Here is a 20,755-nt window from a genome sequence, read left to right as displayed (position 1 = left end):
GTTGCAACAGCCAACAGCAAAGGGGTCGGTTGGTGACTGCAGCTTAATTTGACAGTGAGTTGAGATGATCGCCTTATCCTGTCAGGTCCAATGAACAGTCTCTCTCAGTCTCAGATATTTGCATGGTATGGCAAACATGCAGAGGATATTTTCATCGAAATGGTATACAATTATCCGTGGATTATCAAAGCAAGCACTTGCAGCTTCTGTCTTTAGTACAGTGTGCACCTTTTCAGTGACCATAACCTTTCCTGTTAACGGAAGGCGTGAACAATACTGTTCAAGATAGAGAAACAAAGAGAAAAATTCACCATCAGTCCCTGAACTTGGTCGGCGGTGTCATCTATGTCCCTAAACTTGGCAGACGGTGTCGTCCAGGTCCTCAAACTTTCAAGGTGATCACCGCGGGTCCCAAAACTTGGCTGACGATGTCATCCCGGTCCCTGAACTTTCAAGGTGATCACCGCATGTCCCTAAACTTGGCAAGCGGTATCATGAAAATATAAATTATATAAAATAATTTACATCAGCAAAAAATAAATTAAAGTATTAAAATAATTTACAACAATAAATATATTAGGTTTAAACTAAAATAAAAAATACTAAAATTAATTTAGTATTTATCTATCATCAATAGTATTAAAATAATATTAAAATTCCTATAGTATTTAAAGTTTTCTCTATTAAAAGTTACTTCTAATTTTAGTATTATTTAAAAGTTTTAATAGTAGTATTATACAAGTCAATTTTCTATATTATTAATACTATTATAGTACTAGAACTTTTAACAATAGTATTATAGTATTAAAAGTATTAATAATAATGTTGTAGTACTCATAACCGAGAAAAGTTACTTCTATAATACTAGTATTAAAACTTTTAAAATAATACTAAAATTAGAAGTAACTTTTAATAGAGAAAACTTTTAATATTATAGATAACTTTTAATATTATTACATTTGGATAAGGATGACACCGTCAGCCAAGTTTAGGGATCTGCGGTGACCATATTAAAAGTTTAGGGACCTGGATGATACCGTCTGCCAAATTTAGGGACCCATAGATATCGCTTTAAAAGTTCAGGGTCCTGGATGACACCGCTGGCCAAGTTCGGGGACCGGCGGTGAATTTTGAAAAACAAAACAGCTGCTATAGTTCATCAGAAGTCAGAACCATCACTATTTAGATACAGTACTTTCATGCAGAAAAGTAGGACAACCTGCAAAACTAATCTCTTGCATTTTCTTTTCTACTACATTTTTCTGAGTATTTTTGGGGGTGCAAGATAGACAGGTGGCAAGCTTTTAGGTTCCGTCTACGCTGAACTTTATTGTCATTTATTTACAAAATTTCCCATAAAAGAGTAGATTTGATCAAACCTAGTAGAGGCAAATATAATAATATTTTTTTTTAAAAAAAAAGGAGAGCATGATCATGCACCGTCTAGTTTAAGCACACATACAACCCTGATCAATGATAAAAAGGGTAAAATATGATGCGATCTTTGAGCTCTTATGAGTACCTTAAGCGACAAACTGCACAATCTCACAAGTATTTAGCACGAGAAAATAAATAGATATCGCACAATGAACACCAAATCCACCTTTCTAATATGTATTTAGCATGAGAAAATAAATAGATATCGCACAACGAACACCAAATCCACCTTTCTAATATCTGATTTCACATGAGACACGGAATGCGAACAGCAGACACACACTATTCACAGTACACTCATCGACCCGCATTATTATTCCATTACCCACCAGCCCACCTGGATCTTATTGTCACCCATCGACAGGTACAACAGATTTCATACTGCACAACTGATTTCTCATAATAATTTAACTGTAAATAAGGGACAATCCTAGCTTAAAATCTGAAGACTAGGAGGCAAGATCCGGAGAAGGAAATAAAAAGAAGAAGAGGTGTACAGGTAATAATAAGTGGTGAGATACAACCAAACCCAGTTACATAATGTCACGCATCTTAAGGACCTCATAGCCTAACTCATGAGCAGAACATTCGCTGCATGAAGATGTCATTGGACTCGGGTGTCAGTACAAGTTGTGTGCGAACATCAAACATCGAGTATGCTCAGGCCGCTTGTGCTGAATGGAAAACAACTGCTGTCTCGTCTTTCAGCTGCACTTAGGGGTGCTTATCACGCTTCCGAAGGCCCATCCGTGATTTTGCATATCTATAACATGTTAAGGAACTAGATCAAAAGTACAAGAAAGAGGAATGGAAAGTATTGCAACCATACATGGTACATGTTAATAGATATAATATGCATCATCATTATTCAGAGTTTCAAGCTAGTTTAATCAGAGACGATAGTTACTCTCACAATGATTGTTAAAGGTAATGTGCAACTTGCAATGCCAATCTCTCACGAATTGAAGTGACAAAGTGAGACTGAACAGACATGAACTAATCTCAGACTAGATATTTCAGATATAATTTGAAATCAAATAAACCGTAAGATAAAAATTGCAGCAAAATATAATAGTAAAGAAAATTTTAATTATAGGATACTCTAAACGTACTCCCTCGCCAGGTGATGAGTACAGGATAACTCCTTGGAGACGATTTATGGCTTCAGTTGAACTGAATGCATCCTGCAGACATGAGGACTTAGGTTTAGGGTTTACTTTGAAGTTTGGAAAGAATTTCAAACACATAGATAACAGTAGTTCAGTAGTGTAAAAAATCTTTAAGGAGTAATTCAAAAAAATGTCTACAGAAAAGGAAGCATTGCATTGCAAGCGACATAGGTCTAGTTTCAGCTATTTAAGGTTGCTTCCCACTATTTAATGGCATCACATCACAACAGTTTTGTATTCAAAACTCTGTACACAGTAGATTATAAATACTAAATGGGGCATTGTATTGGCAACTGTGTATGCAGCAAGACAATGAGATTCATGTACACTCATAAAGTAAGATCAACCTGAAAGCATACAAATCATTCAAAGAAAGAAAAAAAAATAACCCAACCTTAATTGATTGAGTACATCTTATGTATTTAACATTCCCAACTGAGATAATTGGAATTAACTACATTACTACATATAATGATGCAGTGATATTGTAATACATGTGCTTTCATAACCTGCTTCACTAGAGCAAAAACCAAAACGGTATAACTGCAATTCAGTTCCAATTTCATGGACCCCAAAACACATTAAACAGAGAATCACTGCAGGATTCAATCGTTAGGAAGGAATATGATTAGATACTCTGAAGGTTTAAGGTGTCTTCTTGGCTTAATTTTTAGGAAATTGTTTTTCCCATATCTGCCTACTCATGAAATCAAGTGTGCAATTCTTGTGTCAGCTCTAATTAAAGCTTCTATATTTCACATTAATTGAAAGGTTAACCATCATACAAATTGAAACCTGTATATTAAAGTCACCTAACAAAAAAAAACCATTATTAGTCCAACACTCCAACTAGGGATGAAAAAGAACAGGATCGGTCAGGATAAACCCACTCCTGTTTTCACTTTTACATTATAATACAGAAACAAAATCGAATTCGGGAAGGCTGGAAACGGGGTTCACCGGAAATCGAAAACGGATCAATTCGAACGGGAACGTGCCGATAACGATTGGGATACGCACAGACAAAACGGAAACATAGAACCAAGAAACATCACAAACTTACCTACCGACCTGGCATGGCAACACTGCCAACACAAATAATTCTAATTCATACTGTAAGGTCATAAGATGACAAAAGTATAAGAGTGCAAGACCATAAGATGACAAGGCTACTATGATGTGGCATAGATGACTGTGCTGCATAATTGCACTTCCTAAAACAGGATATTCTATGCGGACAAAAGCGGGATATCCCAGAAAAAAAAACGGAAAAAGCAAAAACGGTCGAAAAAAATAGCCATATTATTTTCGTCCATTTTCAGATTTACCAAAAACAGAAAAATCATAAATGGTCGGAATGATCGTCAATACAAATTCGAGCAGGTCAAATGTAGAAATTGGGACGGAACGGAATGGAACAGTACTTATGGCAGCCGTTTTCACCCTTAAGTCCAACAGTGTCTGGACATTAAGAATAGGCAATGATAGTTCACATCACTGATTCAAAGGAAATAAATTAAAATGGAAATCGGGGGCATAGGAAGAATGGCGTTTTTCTCCACGTATACCTTGAAATCAACAAATGCAACTGGAGCTCCAAGCTTGTTTTGCATCTTGAGCTTCACAAATCCCGCACAACTAATCATAAAAATATGTGTGTCAAACTAAATAAAAAAGTCCATATGATGGTAACTCATCTCATGAAGCGTCAGTATATTGGCAATACCTTGAGAAAACATCTATCAGCTCTTGCTCCGAACAAGCTGGACCAAGGTTCGCAACAAAGAGAGTAGGACATGGAGGATTATTTTGAGGGGCAAATGTGGATGGGTCCTGCAGGCAAGTGCATGAGACAACTACTACATAAGGCTTGCATCTCTTCAAATAAAGCATCTCATCCAAAAACAGGAGAAAATAAACTAAAAGCAGACAGTATCAAAACATTTTTGTTTCTTAAATCCTAAGCTTTGCAGTTCTTGTTCATAGAGACATGGATCTTTATTCAGAGTTTCATTGAACAAGTTCAGTTTGTAATATATGGCTTACTCAGCTGGTCAACATCAAAGGTTACATTCATCATCGTTTCAACATACAATGAAAAACATGTTACTGGAACCAACCAAATGTGTCCCCCATTCATATAATAATACAACTTGGTAAAAGGTAGCATGCTTTGTGGCAAACGCTTACATCTTCCATCTTAAATACCAGAATTATCTGTTAAAGTGGCATATATTTCTTCATACAGAACAATCAAGGATGAATATCACAAAAAAACCTTTCATATCAAAATCTCAAAGTAACTACATTGGGAGTACGGGTGGAGAGTGTCCCCCCCCCCCCCCCCCCCCCCCCCCCCCCCGCCCCCTAATCCAATATTTTCGCTTCATTTCTTCAAAGTTCAATCTCGAAACAATAAAGCATGTCGTACATGTTATGCATATCAAGGGACAAGGTGTGAGACCATGAGTTACCTTGCTGAGAGAAGTACTAGACTCAAGGCTTGTGTAACTGCAAGATGGAACAATGTCAACTATAATTTCCTAAAAGCATAGCTTCAATCTAGATTGATGATCTACATTCTAGTATGAGCTAGAGGGTAGCTTAAGCTGGGTCCCCCAACAAAATCACATGATAAAACTGTGCTCGAGTAGTGTGCCATAACCTTTGTGCAGAGGGATAACCACTCAAGCTGTGTGAAGAATTACCCATTCCAGATATGTAAATATTGCTTCCAGCACCTGATAGGGCGCAAAGTGTGCCAAAGATGTGCAATGTGAGGGCTTTGTAAGAATTTTCAGCTATGTGAGTAAAGAGGCACTTCATTGAGGATATGAAGTCACTGATAACACATTTAGTAGCGTATGAACACAAAGAAAATAGTGGAATATATACTATAGGAACTCAAGATAAACTAATTCCCCTGAAAGTTACAAATCAATTGTGACTGCTAGGAGGGAGAAGAACTGTGGATTTGGAACAGCTTATATTGTTCAAGTGATTGTAGTGGAGTTGCCATAAGCTGTAAGCACTAACATCGCCGTAGTGTGAAAATACAGATGGTTTTCTTTCATGGCATGCTGCCCGAAAAGCTACTTGAGTGATACCTGAATCAGGAAATCCCCTTGGTTTCCTAGTTCTTTTTTCAGGAGAATAAGGTGAAGTATCATCTGAATGGCAACAAAAGTGGGTCAATGTCAATAAAGAACCACATAGTACAGAAGGAACATATGAAGGAAAGATAGTCCAGAACTGAAGGGCAACTGTCTACCTGATCTCAAGCGCTTTGATCTGGAATTGGATTTGGCGAGATCTACATGAAGAGAACAATTCTTCTCAAGATCAAACACCATTCCCTGCAACAAGAAATGACTCAACAACACTACTGTAACTTGATATAACATATTACTAGCATCCATAACTTGTGACGTGGAAAGAATTACTTCAGAAGCAAGGTGAATTGAAAATTGTGTGGATGTGGGACCAATAGTTTAGCTGCACTCAGTATAACTATTGTTCAGCAATGCCGCGTGCAGTAATGCAGCACTTACATTTGTGGCACTCAAGGCAGTTAGTGCAGACTGTTGATCTGCAAACACAGCAAACGCATACGCCTGCAAAGGGGGAAAACCAGGTCGGTTAGGTTAAGGGGATTTTTAACTTTTTGCCATCCTTACGAATGGCACTCCTTGGCAGAAGTGCAAGCCCTAGCGTGAGACAGACGGAGGGGTTGGGGGTAAGGGGAGGAGAAAACCTGGGAGGATTTGCCCGTGCGGAGGTGGGAGGAGACGTATCCGGGGAAATCGCGGAAGAGGTTGTAGACTTCGCGCGGCTTGGCGTCGGCGGGGAGGCCAGCGATGAAGAGGGTGCGGAGCTCGTCCCGCACCGGGAGGGCCTGCTCCGCGCGGTCGTAGTAGGCGCCGTAAGCGGCCGGGGGTGCCGGCGCCGGCGGGTAGGCGTGGCGGTACGCGCCGTACGGGGAGGTGCCCGGCGGGGGAGGCGGCGGCGGGTAGGAGGATGAGGAGTGGTTGAAGTACGAGGCGGCCATGCGGCGCGGGAGAGCGAGGGCCGAGGGGTCGGGCAAGCGGTGGCGGCGGCTATGGGCTGCCGCGGCGCCGGCGTGGGTAGTGGAGTGTCACGGTGGGTGGTCCCAGCGGGCCGTGCGGCGGTGACCGGTGAGGGTGCGGCCGACGGAACTGGGGTGTTTTTTCGAGGGTGCTACCGTAGTACCGTGGGATGGTTTTGGAGTCAGGTTTGGTATCTTTTGCCTCACAAAGTTACCTTATTCAGACCTGTTTGGATCAATTTATAGAATTTTTAAAGAGATTATAGAAGAAAATCAATATATTTACAGTTGTTTCTGTCGTTTAAAGCGTTCGAACGTGCAAACTCTAACCGATGGAGACGCTCCAGCGCGAGTGCGCAACCCGCGTCCACCTTCTTCTCCGTTTCTTCTTCGGAGGCCCTCCACAAAAACCATGAGCCGAACAGGTCAGGACGGCCTTAGAAAGAGGGTCGGACGAGGCAGGCAGGCAGGCCTGATGGTGTAGCAAGACAGAGGCAGCAGTGATGCCGCCAGAACGTGTGGCGAAAGAGGCAGCAGGGCGGGGTTAGCACAGGGACGACCATGGCCATGGCGGCGGTTGGAGAAAGGGAAGAAGGAGGTTATCGCGGGCATGGTAGGGTCTCGTCGGCAATCCAGGGCCATGGACGGCGAGACCCTACTGAAAGGTCCTAATATGGCTAGAGAGGGGGTGAATAGCCTATTTAAAAATCTACAAACCAACTAGAGCAATTTGATTAGTACGATAAATAGCGAAATACAAACTTGCTTTAGCTATACAAGGGTTACAATCCACATATCCAACAATTCTAGTTACTATGATCACTAGATACACAATTTGCTAAGTCACTACCCACTAAGAGCTCTCACACTTGCTACACTAAAGAGCTCCACTCGATGAAATTAAGCTACAACGTAAGCTCTTAATTCTAGCTACACTAAAGAGCTTACTACAACTAGTTTGCGGGTATGTAAATGAGCAAGTAAAGTGATTATACCGCCGCGTAGAGGAGTGAACCAATCACAAAATGAATAATAATTCAATCACAGGGAGAATACCAAAGGGCAAGAGACAACCAATTTTCTTCCGAGGTTCACGTGCTTGCCAACACGCTACGTCCCCGTTGTGTCGACCAACACTTGGTGGTTCGACGGCTAAGAGGTATTGCACAAACCTCGTCCACATAATTGGACATCGCAAGAACCTACCCACAAGTGAGGTAACTCAATGACACGGGCAATCCACTAGGGTTACCTTTTGATGCTCCGTCGGGGAAGGTACAAGTGCCCTCACAATCACCAGAGATAGCCACGAACAATCACTAACTTATGCCAATTCTCCTTCGCTGCTCCAAGCCGTCTAGTGGTGGCAACCACCAAGAGCAACAAGCGAATTCGGCAGCGAAACACGAACACCAAGTGTCTCTAGATGCAATCACTCAAGCAATGCACTTCGATTCTCTCCCAATCTCACAAAGATGATGAATCAATGATGGAGATGAGTAGGAGGGCTTTGGCTAAGCTCACAAGGTTGCAATGTCAATACAAATGGCCAAGCGAGTGAGCTTGAGCCGGCCATGAGGCTTAAATAGAAGCCCCCACAAAATAGAGCCGTTGGCTTCTCAGTCCACTGAAAATCGAGGCAACCGGATGCGCCGATCAGATCGACCGGACGTAGGACCCCAGCGTTCGATCGTGTGATGCATGCCACGTGGCCCCTGCTTCAAATGCTGATCGCTCGATCTCAACGGTCATCAGTACATTTAAGTTATGACCGGACGCGCTGCTCAAAGTGACCGGACATAGAACCCTAGCGTCCGGTCGTTTCCAGTAAGGTTCCAGCCATGACCGGACGTGTCCGGTCACTCCTGAGCGGATACGCCCCAGCGTCCAGTCACTCACCGTCTTCTCTGTGCGTCGCCACATCAGCACGATCGGATGCTGAACAGTGTTCAGCCAGAGTCCAGTCACCTGCGTCTGGTCAAGAGACCAAGGGTGGCCTTCACTGCGCGCCACTAACCGGATGCAGGACCCCAGTGTCCGGTCACTGCGTGACCAACGTCCAGTACACTCTGTGACACTCCGCCGGTGAAGTTTCAAACCTTGCTCCCAAGTGCTAAACATAATGTGTATCACCTTGTGCGCGTGTGTTAGCATATTTTCACAAACGTTTTCAAGGATGTTAGCTTTCCACTAGATCCTAAATGCATATGCAATGAGTTAGAGCATCTAGTGGTACTTTGATAACCGTATTTTGATGAGTTTCACCCCTCTTAATAGTACGGCTATCGATCATAAATGTGATCACACTCTCTAAGTGTCTCAATCACTAAACTAAAAAGCTCCTATAAATTTCACCTTTGCCTTGAGCTTTTCGTTTTTCTTTCTTCTTTTCCAAGTTCAAGCATTTGATCATCACCATGCCATCATTATCATCATGTCATGATCTTTATTTGCTTCATCACTTGGAGTAGTGCTACCTATCTTATGATCACTTTGATAAACTAGGTTAGCACTTAGGGTTTTATCAATTCACCAAAACCAAACTAGAGCTTTCACCTACCCACCGTGGTGGGGCGGTGGGCAACGGTGGCGTGAGGTCACGCTCGCGTTAATAGCACAACCTATCGCGCGTTATCAGCGTCCTTCGGAGCAAACGGGATCCAGTGTAGTGGCCACTGCTCTTGCAACTTAAGCACTGCATGCAACATCAGTTGTGAATGGACCAAATCTAGTGGTATAGCGCTAAATTAAGCACCATGTCAAACAGAGTCAAACGGTGTGTGTTTACACTACGGTTTACTCCCTCCGTCCAAAAAAAATGCAATTCTAGCTTTGAACCTGGACATGTGTCCAGGTTCAAAGCTAGAATTGTTTTTTTTCTAGACGGAGGGAGTAGATCAGTATTCCTCTATCGTATTAACAAGAGGTAGCATATGATAATATTTATCTCTTTATTTACCTCATGTTTCTTCCTTCGTTAGTAGTACTGTACTAAAAATTTTGTCGTAACTTAACTGAATTTCTATTCTGAATCTGCCACTGGTCCCCACTGGAGCAGTAATTCGGTGGCTCTTAGCAACGCCAAGGCTATTTTTCTTCTTATTAAGGCCGCGAGGCTCGGCCGATTTCCAGTGTAGCCACGATAGCAAAATTAACCATGTCCATTTGATTATGTACTTTATCGTTGATTTTTTACAGTATGACCGTTGATTTCTTGCTGCACTTGGTCGACCTAATTTGTTGCTCCGTTCGGCCATGGTTGCCTCTGATTGGGCCGACGTGGTTGCCTCTGATTGGGCCGACGTGGTTGCCTCCGATTGAGCCGACGCGCGCGTCCTCGCATGGCTCGCCTTCTTAAGCCTTTTCCTTGTGTGCCATTATGAAAGATGCTCCATTCCTACATGTCACCAAAAAGTTCACACGAACCCTGATGCCATGACGCTAAACTCTTTTGTCCAACATGCCATTCTGTCTCCATTCTTTTTGATTTTGACCGTTTGGCAGCTCTTACATATGGGATCGGGCAGGAAAAATGTCCATGTTGCTCTTTCAGTCACGGGTGTATGTGGAGGTTGTGTTGACCGATATTGACCAGCATCTCCCCTAGTTTCTCACTCTCTCTTCTTGCTCGACTTCCTTAGTTCTCTAACCCTAGCTGCAGCAGATCTGACGACAGAGGCTTTAGCGGCAGCTGGGAGAGAAGACGACGAATCCCCGTGCTTGTGGCGGCGCATGGGGTAGTGGAGCATGGATTCGACCTGGATCTAGAGGATAGGCGTGGCATGGGGGGACAAGGGTGTGGGCGAGTGACTGGATTAGCTTCCGGACGAGTGAGTTCACTGCTTCCCTCCTTGGTTTCATGGTGCCCTGTGTTTGTGGTGTTGATTGGTATTTAGTGCCCTGCGTTTGTGCCCCATGTTTGTAGTGTTGATTGCGTGCTCCTTGTTCATCTATAGGATGGACACAGAAAGTAGCTACAACTTAGAAATCTGGATTGTTGCTCTCAGTTCTCGTGCACGGTGGTTTTCGTTGAACAAAGTTGTGGATGCTGACCGCACTAACTTCACAGACCTGGTTGCTGATGTTGCCAACAAGTATCCTCATAACTACGGTGATATAGTGAAATTATTTTATTTCTGCATGGATAGTAAAGTGAACATCCAAGTCTGCACTGACCAAGATTTGGTTGAAATATTTGCAAAACATAAGGCTTCCAAATGTTGCTTGTTGACTGTTGCATATCATAGCCCAAGTAGTGAGCCCCTGTGATTCCTAATTAGGATTCTGGTAGCACTGTGAACTCTGTTGAACCTCTATTCCCAATGAATGAGCATGTGGGTGTTGATGAGGAAGGGTTGTATATTGACCTTGGTCCCCAATACCCCCACCTCCTCCCAATCCTTAGAGCCAAGGTGGGAGTAAAGAATGGGAAGGTGAGAGTTCTGGTGCTGATGAATCCTCTGAGACAGACTCTAATGATGAATCCTCTGATGATGAAGTAGAAGACATAGATGATATGGTTAAAGATAGAGATCCTGAACATATGCTTGATGTTAATTATGACAAGAAGGACCTTCCTATGTCAGTAGGAACATTGTATTCGGACATGAATGCTTTTTAAGATTGCTTTAGCTGCTCATGCTGTTAAACATGAGTTCAACTATGACATTGAGAAGAGTGATACATGGAGGTATAGGGTGAACTGCTCACAGCAGAGTGAGGGCCGCAGGTGGAGACTTCATGTCTCAACTCTAAGGGATGGGCCACTATTAAGGTAATGTGTTAGTACATTATTTTCATTGACTGCTCCCTGTTTTTCTTGCATTGTTTGGCTTGTAATAAGTGCATTACTTGATTGTTTTGTAGGTGAAAAGGAACCCCTATCCTCATGAGTATCAGAGCACTAGGAGGTAAGGAATCTATGTAGGGGTAACACTATTCTGGGTGTGTAATCAGATGATTGATTGGCTGAAGGAAGATGTAACTCTAGGTGCAACAGAACTGCAAAGGAGGTTGAAGGATGCACACAAAATTGTGGTGCCCTACAAGAGAGTGTATAAAGGTAAAAATCTTGCCATGGATAAGATTTATGGGCCTTGGGGCAAAAGTTTTGATAACCTGTATAGGCTTAAGGCCCAGTTAGAAGAATTAAGTCCTAGATCATTTCTTGTCATTGATAATCACACAATCAACAATAAGATCAGGTTCAATAGGCTATTCTTTGCACTGAAACCATGTGTTGATGGATTTCATAGAGGTTGTAGACCATATCTTGCAGTAGATAGCACATTTTTAACAGGAAGGTTTAGGGGACAGTTGTGCATTGCTTGTGTAGTAGATGGGCATAACTAGATGTATCTAGTAGCTATTGGTGTAATTGACTTAAAAACTAATGAGAATTGGGTATGGTTCATGGAGAGGTTGAAGGATGCAATAGCCCCAGAGGGCTTGACATTCTGCACAGATTGTGGCTAGGCAATCATGAATAGGGTTAGTGAAGTTTTTCCAAATGCTGAACATAGAGAGTGTATGTATCACTTAGTATAGAATTTCAAGAAGAGGTACAGTGGGAAGGTATTTGATGATCACTTGTGAGCTTCTTTGTATTCATGGAGCCCTTACATGTTTGAGAAGCACTATCAAGCAATGGCTGGAGCCAAACCTAAGGCAATGAAGATCTGCAAGAAACTTTGGACCAGGAGCCAGTATAGGACATTGTCAAAGGTTGATTATGTGACTAATAATTTGGCTAAGTCATTCAATAATTGGATCAAGCCTGAGAAGGTAAAGCACCTAGACGACTTGCTGGACACTATAAGATAGAAGATTTGATCAAATGAAATCATAGGAAGAAGGTAGCCAAGAAGTTGGAAGGAAAGATTCTGCCTCATATCCTGCCACTACTAGAAATGTGTTCATCAATGACGATTCAGTCGTGACGCTTACAAATTTCATCATAGAACAAGCGCCTTCTATGACGAAATTTTCAGCTTCGTCATAAGTAACAAGTGACGGAGCTTTGGCACGAAGAATAATGACGAAAACAAAAGAATCGTCATAAAACAACAAAACTAAATCATCATAGATCGTTTGGCTCGTGTACCACCTCGAGGACATGGCGTCGTGGTCCCACCAGCAGGTCCCACCTCAAGGACGTGGCGATGTGGTCCCACCATTGGTCCCAACCTCAAAGACGTGGCGATGCGGTCCCACCAGCGGGTCTCAGCCTGAGGATGTGGCGGCGAACAAGTGGGGCAGCGTGGCCCACACGGTCTAGGTGGACCTGCATCCTTCCGCCTCCCTTTTTTTTGCCAAAAAATAGCGCACGTAGGGAGATTCGAACCCGCGACCTGCTGCTAGACATATTGGTGCATTACCACTGGAGCACTCGCCGTTTTGTGATAAAGGCATGTATGTTTTTCTATTTGTAAACGTATAACATGATAATTGATGATTTTTTTCCTAAAATTTTCTAAAATCATTCTCTATCAATTTTCTAAAATTTTCTAAAATCATTCTCTAAACGTATAACATGGTAACGACATTGTTCACAAATGTGACACATCTCTCGTAAGGTTTAATAAACTATATGAGACATGTGTAAGATTAGTGAACAATATGTGCTAAGAATTTATCAAATGAAGAAATAACCAAAATAAAAGTTGTAGATATTCATGAGTTGAACAACTTTGGTATTCATTGCTTTTTATGTTGAAATCAATTTGGGTCTCAAATTTTGGTTTGAACTTGTCATTTTTCAAAATTCCAAATTTGAAAGGTTCAAATTTTGTCAAATGATAAGATGACTAAAATAAAAGTTGTAGATATTAATGAGTTGAACAACTTTGGTATTCATCACTTTTTATGTTGAAATCATTTTGGGTCTCAAATTTTGGTTCGAACTTGTTGTTTTTCAAAAATTCCAATTTGAAAGGTTCAAATTTTGTCAAATAACAAGATGACTAAAATAAAAGTTGTAGATATTAATGAGTTGAACAACTTTAGTATTCATCACTTTTTATGTTGAAATCATTTTGGGTCTCAAATTTTGGTTCGAACTTGTTGTTTTTCAAAAATTCCAATTTGAAAGGTTGAAATTTTGTCAAATGACAAGATGACTAAAATAAAAGTTGTAGATATTAATGCTTTGAACAACTTTAGTATTCATCACTTTTTATGTTGAAATCATTTTGGGTCTCAAATTTTGGTTCGAACTTGTTATTTTTTAAAATTTAAAATTTGAAAGGTTCAAATTTTGTTAAATGACAAGATGACAAAAATAAAAGTTGTAGATCTTGATAAGTTGAACAACTTTTGTATTCATCACTTTTGCATATGAAATCATTTATGGTTTGAAAATTTAGATTGAACTTGTCAAATTTCAAATTTCAAATTTTAAAATGTGTAAAACATTGTCACATCTAAGTTTGATCAAACTTAAATGCTGAAGCATGATTTTAGAAATTTTTAGGAAAAAACCATCACATTTGGAGTTAATATGAGGGAGAACAACTAGTTACAAAGTTTACTTACAGATTAAAAAGAGAAATCACACTGTTATAGACGATCCTTACATGATCTTAGTGAACAGTGTGATTTCTTTTTTTAATCTGTGGGTCAACTTTGTAACTAGTTTTTCTTCGTCATACTAACTCCAAATCTGATGATTTTTTTCTTAAAATTTTCTAAAATCATTCTCTATCAATGTATTTTGTTGGTTTTGTCAATATATACATATGAAAAGTTTGAACAATTTAAATTTTAAATTTCAAAAAAATGCAAATTCAGACAATATTTTGGTTCCCCAAATGATTTCAGCTGAAAAAGTGATAAATACCAAAGTTGAATAACTCATCAATATCTACAATTTTTGTATTGGTCATTTCTTCATATGACAAAGTGGTAACGACATTGTTCACAAATGTGACACATCTCTCGTAAGGTTTTATAAACTATATGAGACATGTGTAAGATTAGTGAACAATATGTGCTAAGAATTTGTCAAATGAAGAAATAACCAAAATAAAAGTTGTAGATATTCATGAGTTGAACAACTTTGGTATTCATCGCTTTTTATGTTGAAATCAATTTGGGTCTCACATTTTGGTTCGAACTTGTCATTTTTCAAAATTTCAAATTTGAAAGGTTCAAATTTTCTTAAATGACAAGATGACTAAAATAAAAGTTATAGATATTAATGAGTTGAACAACTTTGGTATTCATCACTTTTTATGATGAAATAATTTTGGGTCTCAAATTTTGGTTCGAACTTGTTATTTTTTAAAATTTCAAATTTGAAAGGTTCAAATTTTGTCAAATGATAAGATGACCAAAATAAAAGTTGTAGATCTTTGTGACCTCTACAACTTTGATGTTTATCAAATTTTCATTTGAGATCATTTGGTGTCTCAAAATTATTTTAGTAGTTTTGATTTTAAGGGAATGCCACATGAAGAAACAAAAGAACTCCTTTTAGCTTCATTGGTAAAGATTTTCCGGACCCTTTGAGTTGAACTCTTCAACATGCTGCTTGTGCATTGTTGTGTCGCAAAGCTATTCTATAGTTATGAGATTGGTACATGTTTAAAAAACAAATTATATATTTAAAAAACAAATCCTAAACGTAGAGATCACGGACCGAAAAATATGCTTACCAAGGACTCAAGTCCGTGGCGCCGCGAGCATCCCACCCCCTCCCCCCAATGACTCTCTCATCCCCGGTCACTCTCTCGTCTCCTCCGTCTATCTCCTCGTCTTCCCCATCTCTCTCGCCGCTGCCGCCTTCTTCGCTTGGCCCTCGGGCTCGACAAGCGCGCCGCCAAGAACACGCGCCGCCTCCTCTCTCTCTCTCTCTCTCAGATCGGACCCGTCGAATCCTCCCCAAACCCTATGCGCAGCCGCAACGAACTCTGACGCTCCCCTAGCTCCGGCCCTCTTCGACGCCCGCACCACCGCCGGCCACGCGTCTCGCTGCGGGGGGCCCTCCGCTAGGCACGACGCCTCGACTTCGCCCCGTCCCCGACAGGCCAGCACGGGAACTCCGCCGCGACCAAACCCTAGCGAGCGCCCGTCCCCGTCCTCGTCGGCGCCGCCCCTCTCCTCGCCGTTTATTCGGGCTCCCGCCTCTTGTTACAAGTGGGTCCAGACGTCCAGTTGCAGGCCGCGAGCTGCTGTCGTCGTCGGTGACACCTATCGCAGCTTCCAGGTCGCCGCCAGCGGGCGTTCTCCCATGGTGAGCGCCACTCCTCCCCTTCTTATTAGCGATCTTCGCGATTTTTACCCTTCGAATCTTACTAGCTGCTCGCGCGGTGGGGGCAGTGAGGCGGCAGGGCGTGAGGTCCAGGATGATGAGCAGCGGCGGCGACGCAGGAGGCCCTGGCGGGGGCATGGGTCCAGGAGTGGGTGGAGGGGGGGACGGACGGCACAACGATGAGGCTGCGCTCATCGAGTTCCTCTCAACCCTCATGGACTACACCCCCACGGTATGGTGCCGCCACTTCCCTCTTGCCTTCTCTACTTTTCTGTCAGCGGTTTAGCCCTGATGCTTAGTTCGGTGGTGCGGAAGATTCCCGACGAGCTGGTGGAGCACTACCTCGGCCGCAGTGGGTTCCAGTGCCCCGACCTTCGCCTGTGAGTGCTCGTCCTCTTTCCAATCTCTCTTCCTGATGGATAGTAGTAAGCTGAGATCTGATCAGTGCCATGGATTAAAACTTAAAAACACAAATTGCTTGATTTCTTGCACACATAATCTGATTTCGTGTTTTACAGAACGAGACTGGTTGCTGTTGCCACCCAGAAGTTCCTATCAGACATTGCTAGCGATTCTCTTCAGTGAGTAAATTCATAGTCTCGTTATTACAAAGTAAAAGGATTCCCTTCTTAATTTCATTGATAGCATATTCAAGAATTAAACATTATCATTCTTTTCTTCCATATGAATGCAAATCTTCTGTGCAATACGCAATTCCATATTTTTGTTTGGTTCGGCAAGTTTATTAGGCTTCAATCAAAATCCCTCCCTAATTGCATGTACTTGTGAAATTATTCGTCGAACACATGTTTTTTTAAGGTGTCGCTTAGGCGATAAGGCTTGCTGGAAATCTAGGCGTCCCTGTCGCCATGATCAAATAGAGAGGGAGGGAAGGAGAACCGAAGAAGAGTGGGAGGGGAGGGGAGGGGAGGGGGCCATCAAGGCCAAGAACCCGAGCTGCTGCCATCCCTGCTGGCTCCGGTGGGAAAATGATGTATCCTGACTGGCTCCGGTGGGAAAACTGGAGGCCAACCAAGCAGGCCCATTATTTACTTTTCAAAAAATATTAAAACATATCCCTGTACTGAGATTTGGAAAAATGACGTATCTGTGTATCTGTAATTCTATATCCATGGTACATAGACTGAGGGAAGGAGCACTGACACGAGGGACAGATGTAGGTCTCACCTTACTGCCTTAAGAACCACGTATCCACAGTCAATGTAATAATATCGGAATGATGACAAACGTTTTCCTATTGTTACAACATTTCATGTTTCTACTGTTCCATTCAGAATATGTTATGATCCTAGTTATCACTTACTTGCATTTATGCCGGTTGTAACTCAATCACCTTCCCACTTGCTGAAACATTGTTCGCTCTCTGCTGCTCTCGCAAAGTTTACCATGCCACCATAGTGATGGATTAGTCAGGTGGATATTTCTTGGTAGAAAAGAATATACCCCGTCAGGTGGATAGCTCAATGAATTCCAGGCTTGTGTTCATGAAGGCTACCATGCTTTCTATCTAGCATGTTTCTAGCGATGCTGAGATTCTTATTCTTATTGCTTTCTAGGTCTGATGTTTTAGTGCTCCTCTACAGCCTACTGAAATTTTAGGAGTCAAGAGAGTTGTTCAGGAGAAGATGCCTGAAGGCATAAATGAAAGCGGCCTTACCTTGACTGGGTTCCTTTTTCTGCATGCCCTAAATATTGAAAAAGGTCGTTTGGAAGCTACATGGACTGTATTGAGGAAATTGGTTATGACAATGACATCAAGCTTAGGGATGATCTCATTGCAATGCCAATTAAAAGAGCTCCTGATCAAGTATGTTTGCAGCTCACTTAGGTACCTTGCTTTTTAATAATTTTGTTGTTGTTGTTGATTGTCAAATCTCTTTCAGAACTATGTCTATCATCTTACCAGTGACATATGCCTTCAGATGGTTGTGTAGTTACTACTGCACTTGCTTGGCCTGGTGCAGCATGAATAAAATTCCAAAAAATTATACTGCACTTGGTCTACTGTGAGCTCTTTGATTCACCTTGGCAAACTAATATACATCCCATAGGTAAAATGCAATGCATTTTCATCTTAACCGTGCAACAGTTTCTGTCGTATCTTTTTTCTGTCATCTTAACTATGCATGTTAACAACCAGACCATGGTGACGCTTAGGGTGGAGGAGGCTGTCGAGGCCACACAAGAATGAGCCGGATCAGCTCCAGTCGAAGATCTCGGCCTTAGGTCAGTGCCAGCGGTTTGAATCCACAGGGCACTTCATTTGTACTTTTTCACTAGGGTGATTTGGCTTGGGCCGTTCGTGGCTAGGTTAATTTGTACTGTTTCACTAAACTGACAGGTCAATTTATATTGTTCCACTAAATTGACATTGCTTTGCCCTTCAGAACAACTATATGACACTGTCTACAAGCAGTTACTTTTCTACATTGCTTCAGATTGAACTGTGCTACCAATCAAGCTTTTAGTTGATGTAGCATCAGCCAAAGAAAGATGGTATATCGGTCATTTCATGCTCTAGCTGCAGACAAGATATTGGTAGAAAGGTGCTTTGCACACACCTCGCTGAACCTTTGCCACGGCGATCACTGCCACCAAGACATGCTTATTTAGGCCTCTGTATGTAGGGTAGATAAGATGATTGACAGAAAATATACTTATTGTAGTTCTAACTCTTTCAGTGTGTGCTGTGAAAGATATCAATGTATTTCAAATGAGATTAGTGTTAATTAATATATCTAACTCCATGTATCGTTGATTTTTAGTGAATCTTAAACATACCACATTTATGCTTTGTTAGCGATGCATATATTATCTTTTGAATGTTTGATTTGTACTACCGAAAGTCACCGTAGCGTTAGCATAGGTTTTTATTTTTTTAAATACATCTTGTGTGATATTTCCTCCTCAAATTAATGCAATAAGTATCAACTAATGATGGGTCATTGCTGTTTCAGTCAAATATGGAAGCTTTGAGGATAGAACCTGTTGCTGAAGGTGAGACAACAGTGTCCAGTGTGCAGGTTGTGTCCCAGGTGCTCTCCCAAAACAGCTCAAACCTTTTCTTAAAGAGTGTTGGCATCAAACCAGTGCCATCCTTCAAATCATCATCATCAAATGAAAGCGAGCTTCGGGAGCAACTAGCAGTTGAAGCTACAGCTGCTGTACAAGGTGAAATCGATGAACTCAGGAAGAGAAGTGAACAAGCTGAGGAAAAGCTGGCGAGGACACAAAAGGAGATGGAGGAGTACAAGAAGCTAACAGAGATAAACAACAAGGCAATGGAGGAGAACAATGCGCTGCTCAAGCGTATCTTGGCCATCAACAATGCTTCTTCGACATGAGCACTGCTCGTAGCTGCTGGTTCATTAAGCAAGGGGTCTACTGGTGATTTTGTTTATGTAGTAACTTATGTTGCTGGTGGTTGGCAACTTTTTATTATTTCCTGTGATGTTAATGTGAACTGAGATAAAACTAGTAGTTCAAATGTGATGTCTAGTGAGTTATGTGAACCGAGTTTAGGATTGTTGATTAAGTTGTTGGTCATTGGAATACTGGATCTGTTAATTTATGGAAGCTTTTGGTCATTCCAGTATTATTTGCATTCTGTAATGAAATCAGCATGTGCACTTGATGAATTATCTGACCTTTCTGTGACGATTTGGTAATTGATTCTATGACGAATTTCTATTTACTTCAGTGACGAAAATGAGAACCTATCACAGCTAAGCCTTGTGGCCCAATAAAAAGTGGACACGTGGACCATCCACATCACTGGCCACGTCAGCTGCCACATGGTCGGACACGTCACCTGCAATGTGGACGCGCCATGTGGACAAGACACGTCAGCTGCTAGTGTGGCAGACGTCGTCTGGTCGCCTAACAGACGGCAAGTCATGATGAAAAAGGGGCTATATCAATGACGAAAATAGATCATCATAGAAAGAATACACTTCTATGACGACGGCCATTTTGTCATAGAATAAATGCACATCTATGACGAAAATAGATGTTTCGTCACGGTAGGTAAAATATGACACACATTCAATGACGAATACCATATCATCACAAATTCGTCATAAAATAATATATGTGACGATTTTAGAGTCTTCAGTGATGAAAGAAGAGCATCATTGATGTACACATCCCTAGTAGTGTGCAGAAGCTAAGGGAAGACAGTTACAACCTGGACATTGAAGTGATCACAACCTCTCCTAATGGTGTGGCAGAACTATGTGCTAAGGGAGGTAGTGGCTTCAGGTTTGTGGTCAGCCTACCTGATAGAACCTATCCCTGTAGGGTTTGGCAAGGGTTAGGAATCCCATGCAAGCATGCAATAGCCTACATTACTTCAATTCCTGGTGAAAAAATGGAAGACCATGTGGATGATTACTTCTCTGTCAACAAATTCAGAGCTGCATATGAGGGTTCCATCCCTTGTATTCCTGACAAAAGCATGTGGCCCAAAGCTACTCATGGCTTTTTCATGCACCCTCCCTGTCTTAGGTCCACAAGAGGTAGAAGGAAGAATAGGATGAAATCATCACTTGAGGGAGGCAACAGCAAGAAGAGGGCAAAGAAACATGAGTGCCCCATCTGCCATGAGTTAGGGCATCACTGGTACACTTGCAAGAATGGGAATCCAGAAGATATAGCTGCAATGAAGGCTAGAAGATAAACTATGTAACTAAATTACTTTGCAGATACATGTACAGCTTCAATAACTTAGTTAACTAACGTAACTTTTCCTATGCAGGGGTCTTCTAAAGAAAAGGCTAAAAAAACAAGTTGTAACACAAAGAGTAGCATTGT

At 41.6% G+C, this 20,755-nt stretch overlaps 2 protein-coding genes across 9 annotated transcripts; one reads left to right on the top strand and one right to left on the bottom strand.

Annotated features, from left to right (window-relative positions):
• Positions 1 to 1,738: 1,738 nt before the first annotated feature.
• LOC136520424 (cell wall integrity protein scw1-like) lies at positions 1,739 to 6,858 on the bottom strand. The gene is made up of 10 exons (XM_066513929.1): positions 6,361 to 6,858; positions 6,158 to 6,220; positions 5,878 to 5,962; positions 5,714 to 5,776; positions 5,272 to 5,347; positions 5,081 to 5,117; positions 4,333 to 4,439; positions 4,175 to 4,244; positions 2,539 to 2,621; positions 1,739 to 2,200 (listed from the first exon to the last, which is right to left on the bottom strand). Exons 1-10 carry the CDS (start codon positions 6,652 to 6,654, stop codon positions 2,152 to 2,154), a joined length of 927 nt encoding a protein of 308 aa, XP_066370026.1. The 5' UTR covers positions 6,655 to 6,858; the 3' UTR covers positions 1,739 to 2,151.
• An 8,506-nt stretch (positions 6,859 to 15,364) lies between these two features.
• On the top strand, positions 15,365 to 19,560 carry LOC136520238 (transcription initiation factor TFIID subunit 10-like). Of its 8 annotated transcripts, none has more exons than XR_010775192.1 (8): positions 15,365 to 15,904; positions 15,991 to 16,154; positions 16,238 to 16,302; positions 16,441 to 16,503; positions 17,500 to 17,750; positions 17,866 to 17,994; positions 18,084 to 18,169; positions 18,901 to 19,560. XR_010775192.1 is itself a non-coding variant. In XM_066513692.1 (8 exons), the coding sequence occupies exons 2-5, from the start codon at positions 16,017 to 16,019 to the stop codon at positions 17,540 to 17,542; spliced, it is 282 nt and encodes a 93-aa protein (XP_066369789.1). In that variant the 5' UTR covers positions 15,365 to 15,904; positions 15,991 to 16,016; the 3' UTR covers positions 17,543 to 17,771; positions 17,866 to 17,994; positions 18,084 to 18,169; positions 18,901 to 19,560. The 8 variants fall into 8 exon arrangements, 3 of the variants coding, with proteins under 3 accessions (XP_066369789.1, XP_066369787.1, XP_066369786.1); XR_010775191.1 differs by having other exon boundaries at positions 17,850 to 17,994; XR_010775190.1 differs by having other exon boundaries at positions 17,827 to 17,994.
• The last annotated feature ends 1,195 nt before the right edge of the window (positions 19,561 to 20,755 follow it).

This window comes from Miscanthus floridulus, chromosome 18 (genome assembly GCF_019320115.1).
Source record: "Miscanthus floridulus cultivar M001 chromosome 18, ASM1932011v1, whole genome shotgun sequence".
NCBI classification, from domain to species: Eukaryota; Viridiplantae; Streptophyta; class Magnoliopsida; order Poales; family Poaceae; genus Miscanthus; species Miscanthus floridulus.
This window is presented reverse-complemented; position numbering and strand designations above follow the sequence as displayed.

Excerpts from the sequence above, each read along its gene's own strand:
- LOC136520424 (XM_066513929.1), bottom strand. The coding sequence starts at position 6,654 with ATGGCCGCCTCGTACTTCAACCACTCCTCATCCTCCTACCCGCCGCCG. Across the intron at positions 4,245-4,332 it reads CTGATAGATGTTTTCTCAAG|TTGTGCGGGATTTGTGAAGC; the intron begins GTATTGCCAATA and ends TTTTATGATTAG. Across the intron at positions 2,201-2,538 it reads GGCGAGGGAGTACGTTTAGA|ATATGCAAAATCACGGATGG; the intron begins GTATCCTATAAT and ends AACATGTTATAG.
- LOC136520238 (XM_066513690.1), top strand. The coding sequence starts at position 16,017 with ATGATGAGCAGCGGCGGCGACGCAGGAGGCCCTGGCGGGGGCATGGGT. Across the intron at positions 16,155-16,237 it reads TCATGGACTACACCCCCACG|ATTCCCGACGAGCTGGTGGA; the intron begins GTATGGTGCCGC and ends GTGGTGCGGAAG. Across the intron at positions 16,504-17,499 it reads ATTGCTAGCGATTCTCTTCA|GTCTGATGTTTTAGTGCTCC; the intron begins GTGAGTAAATTC and ends ATTGCTTTCTAG.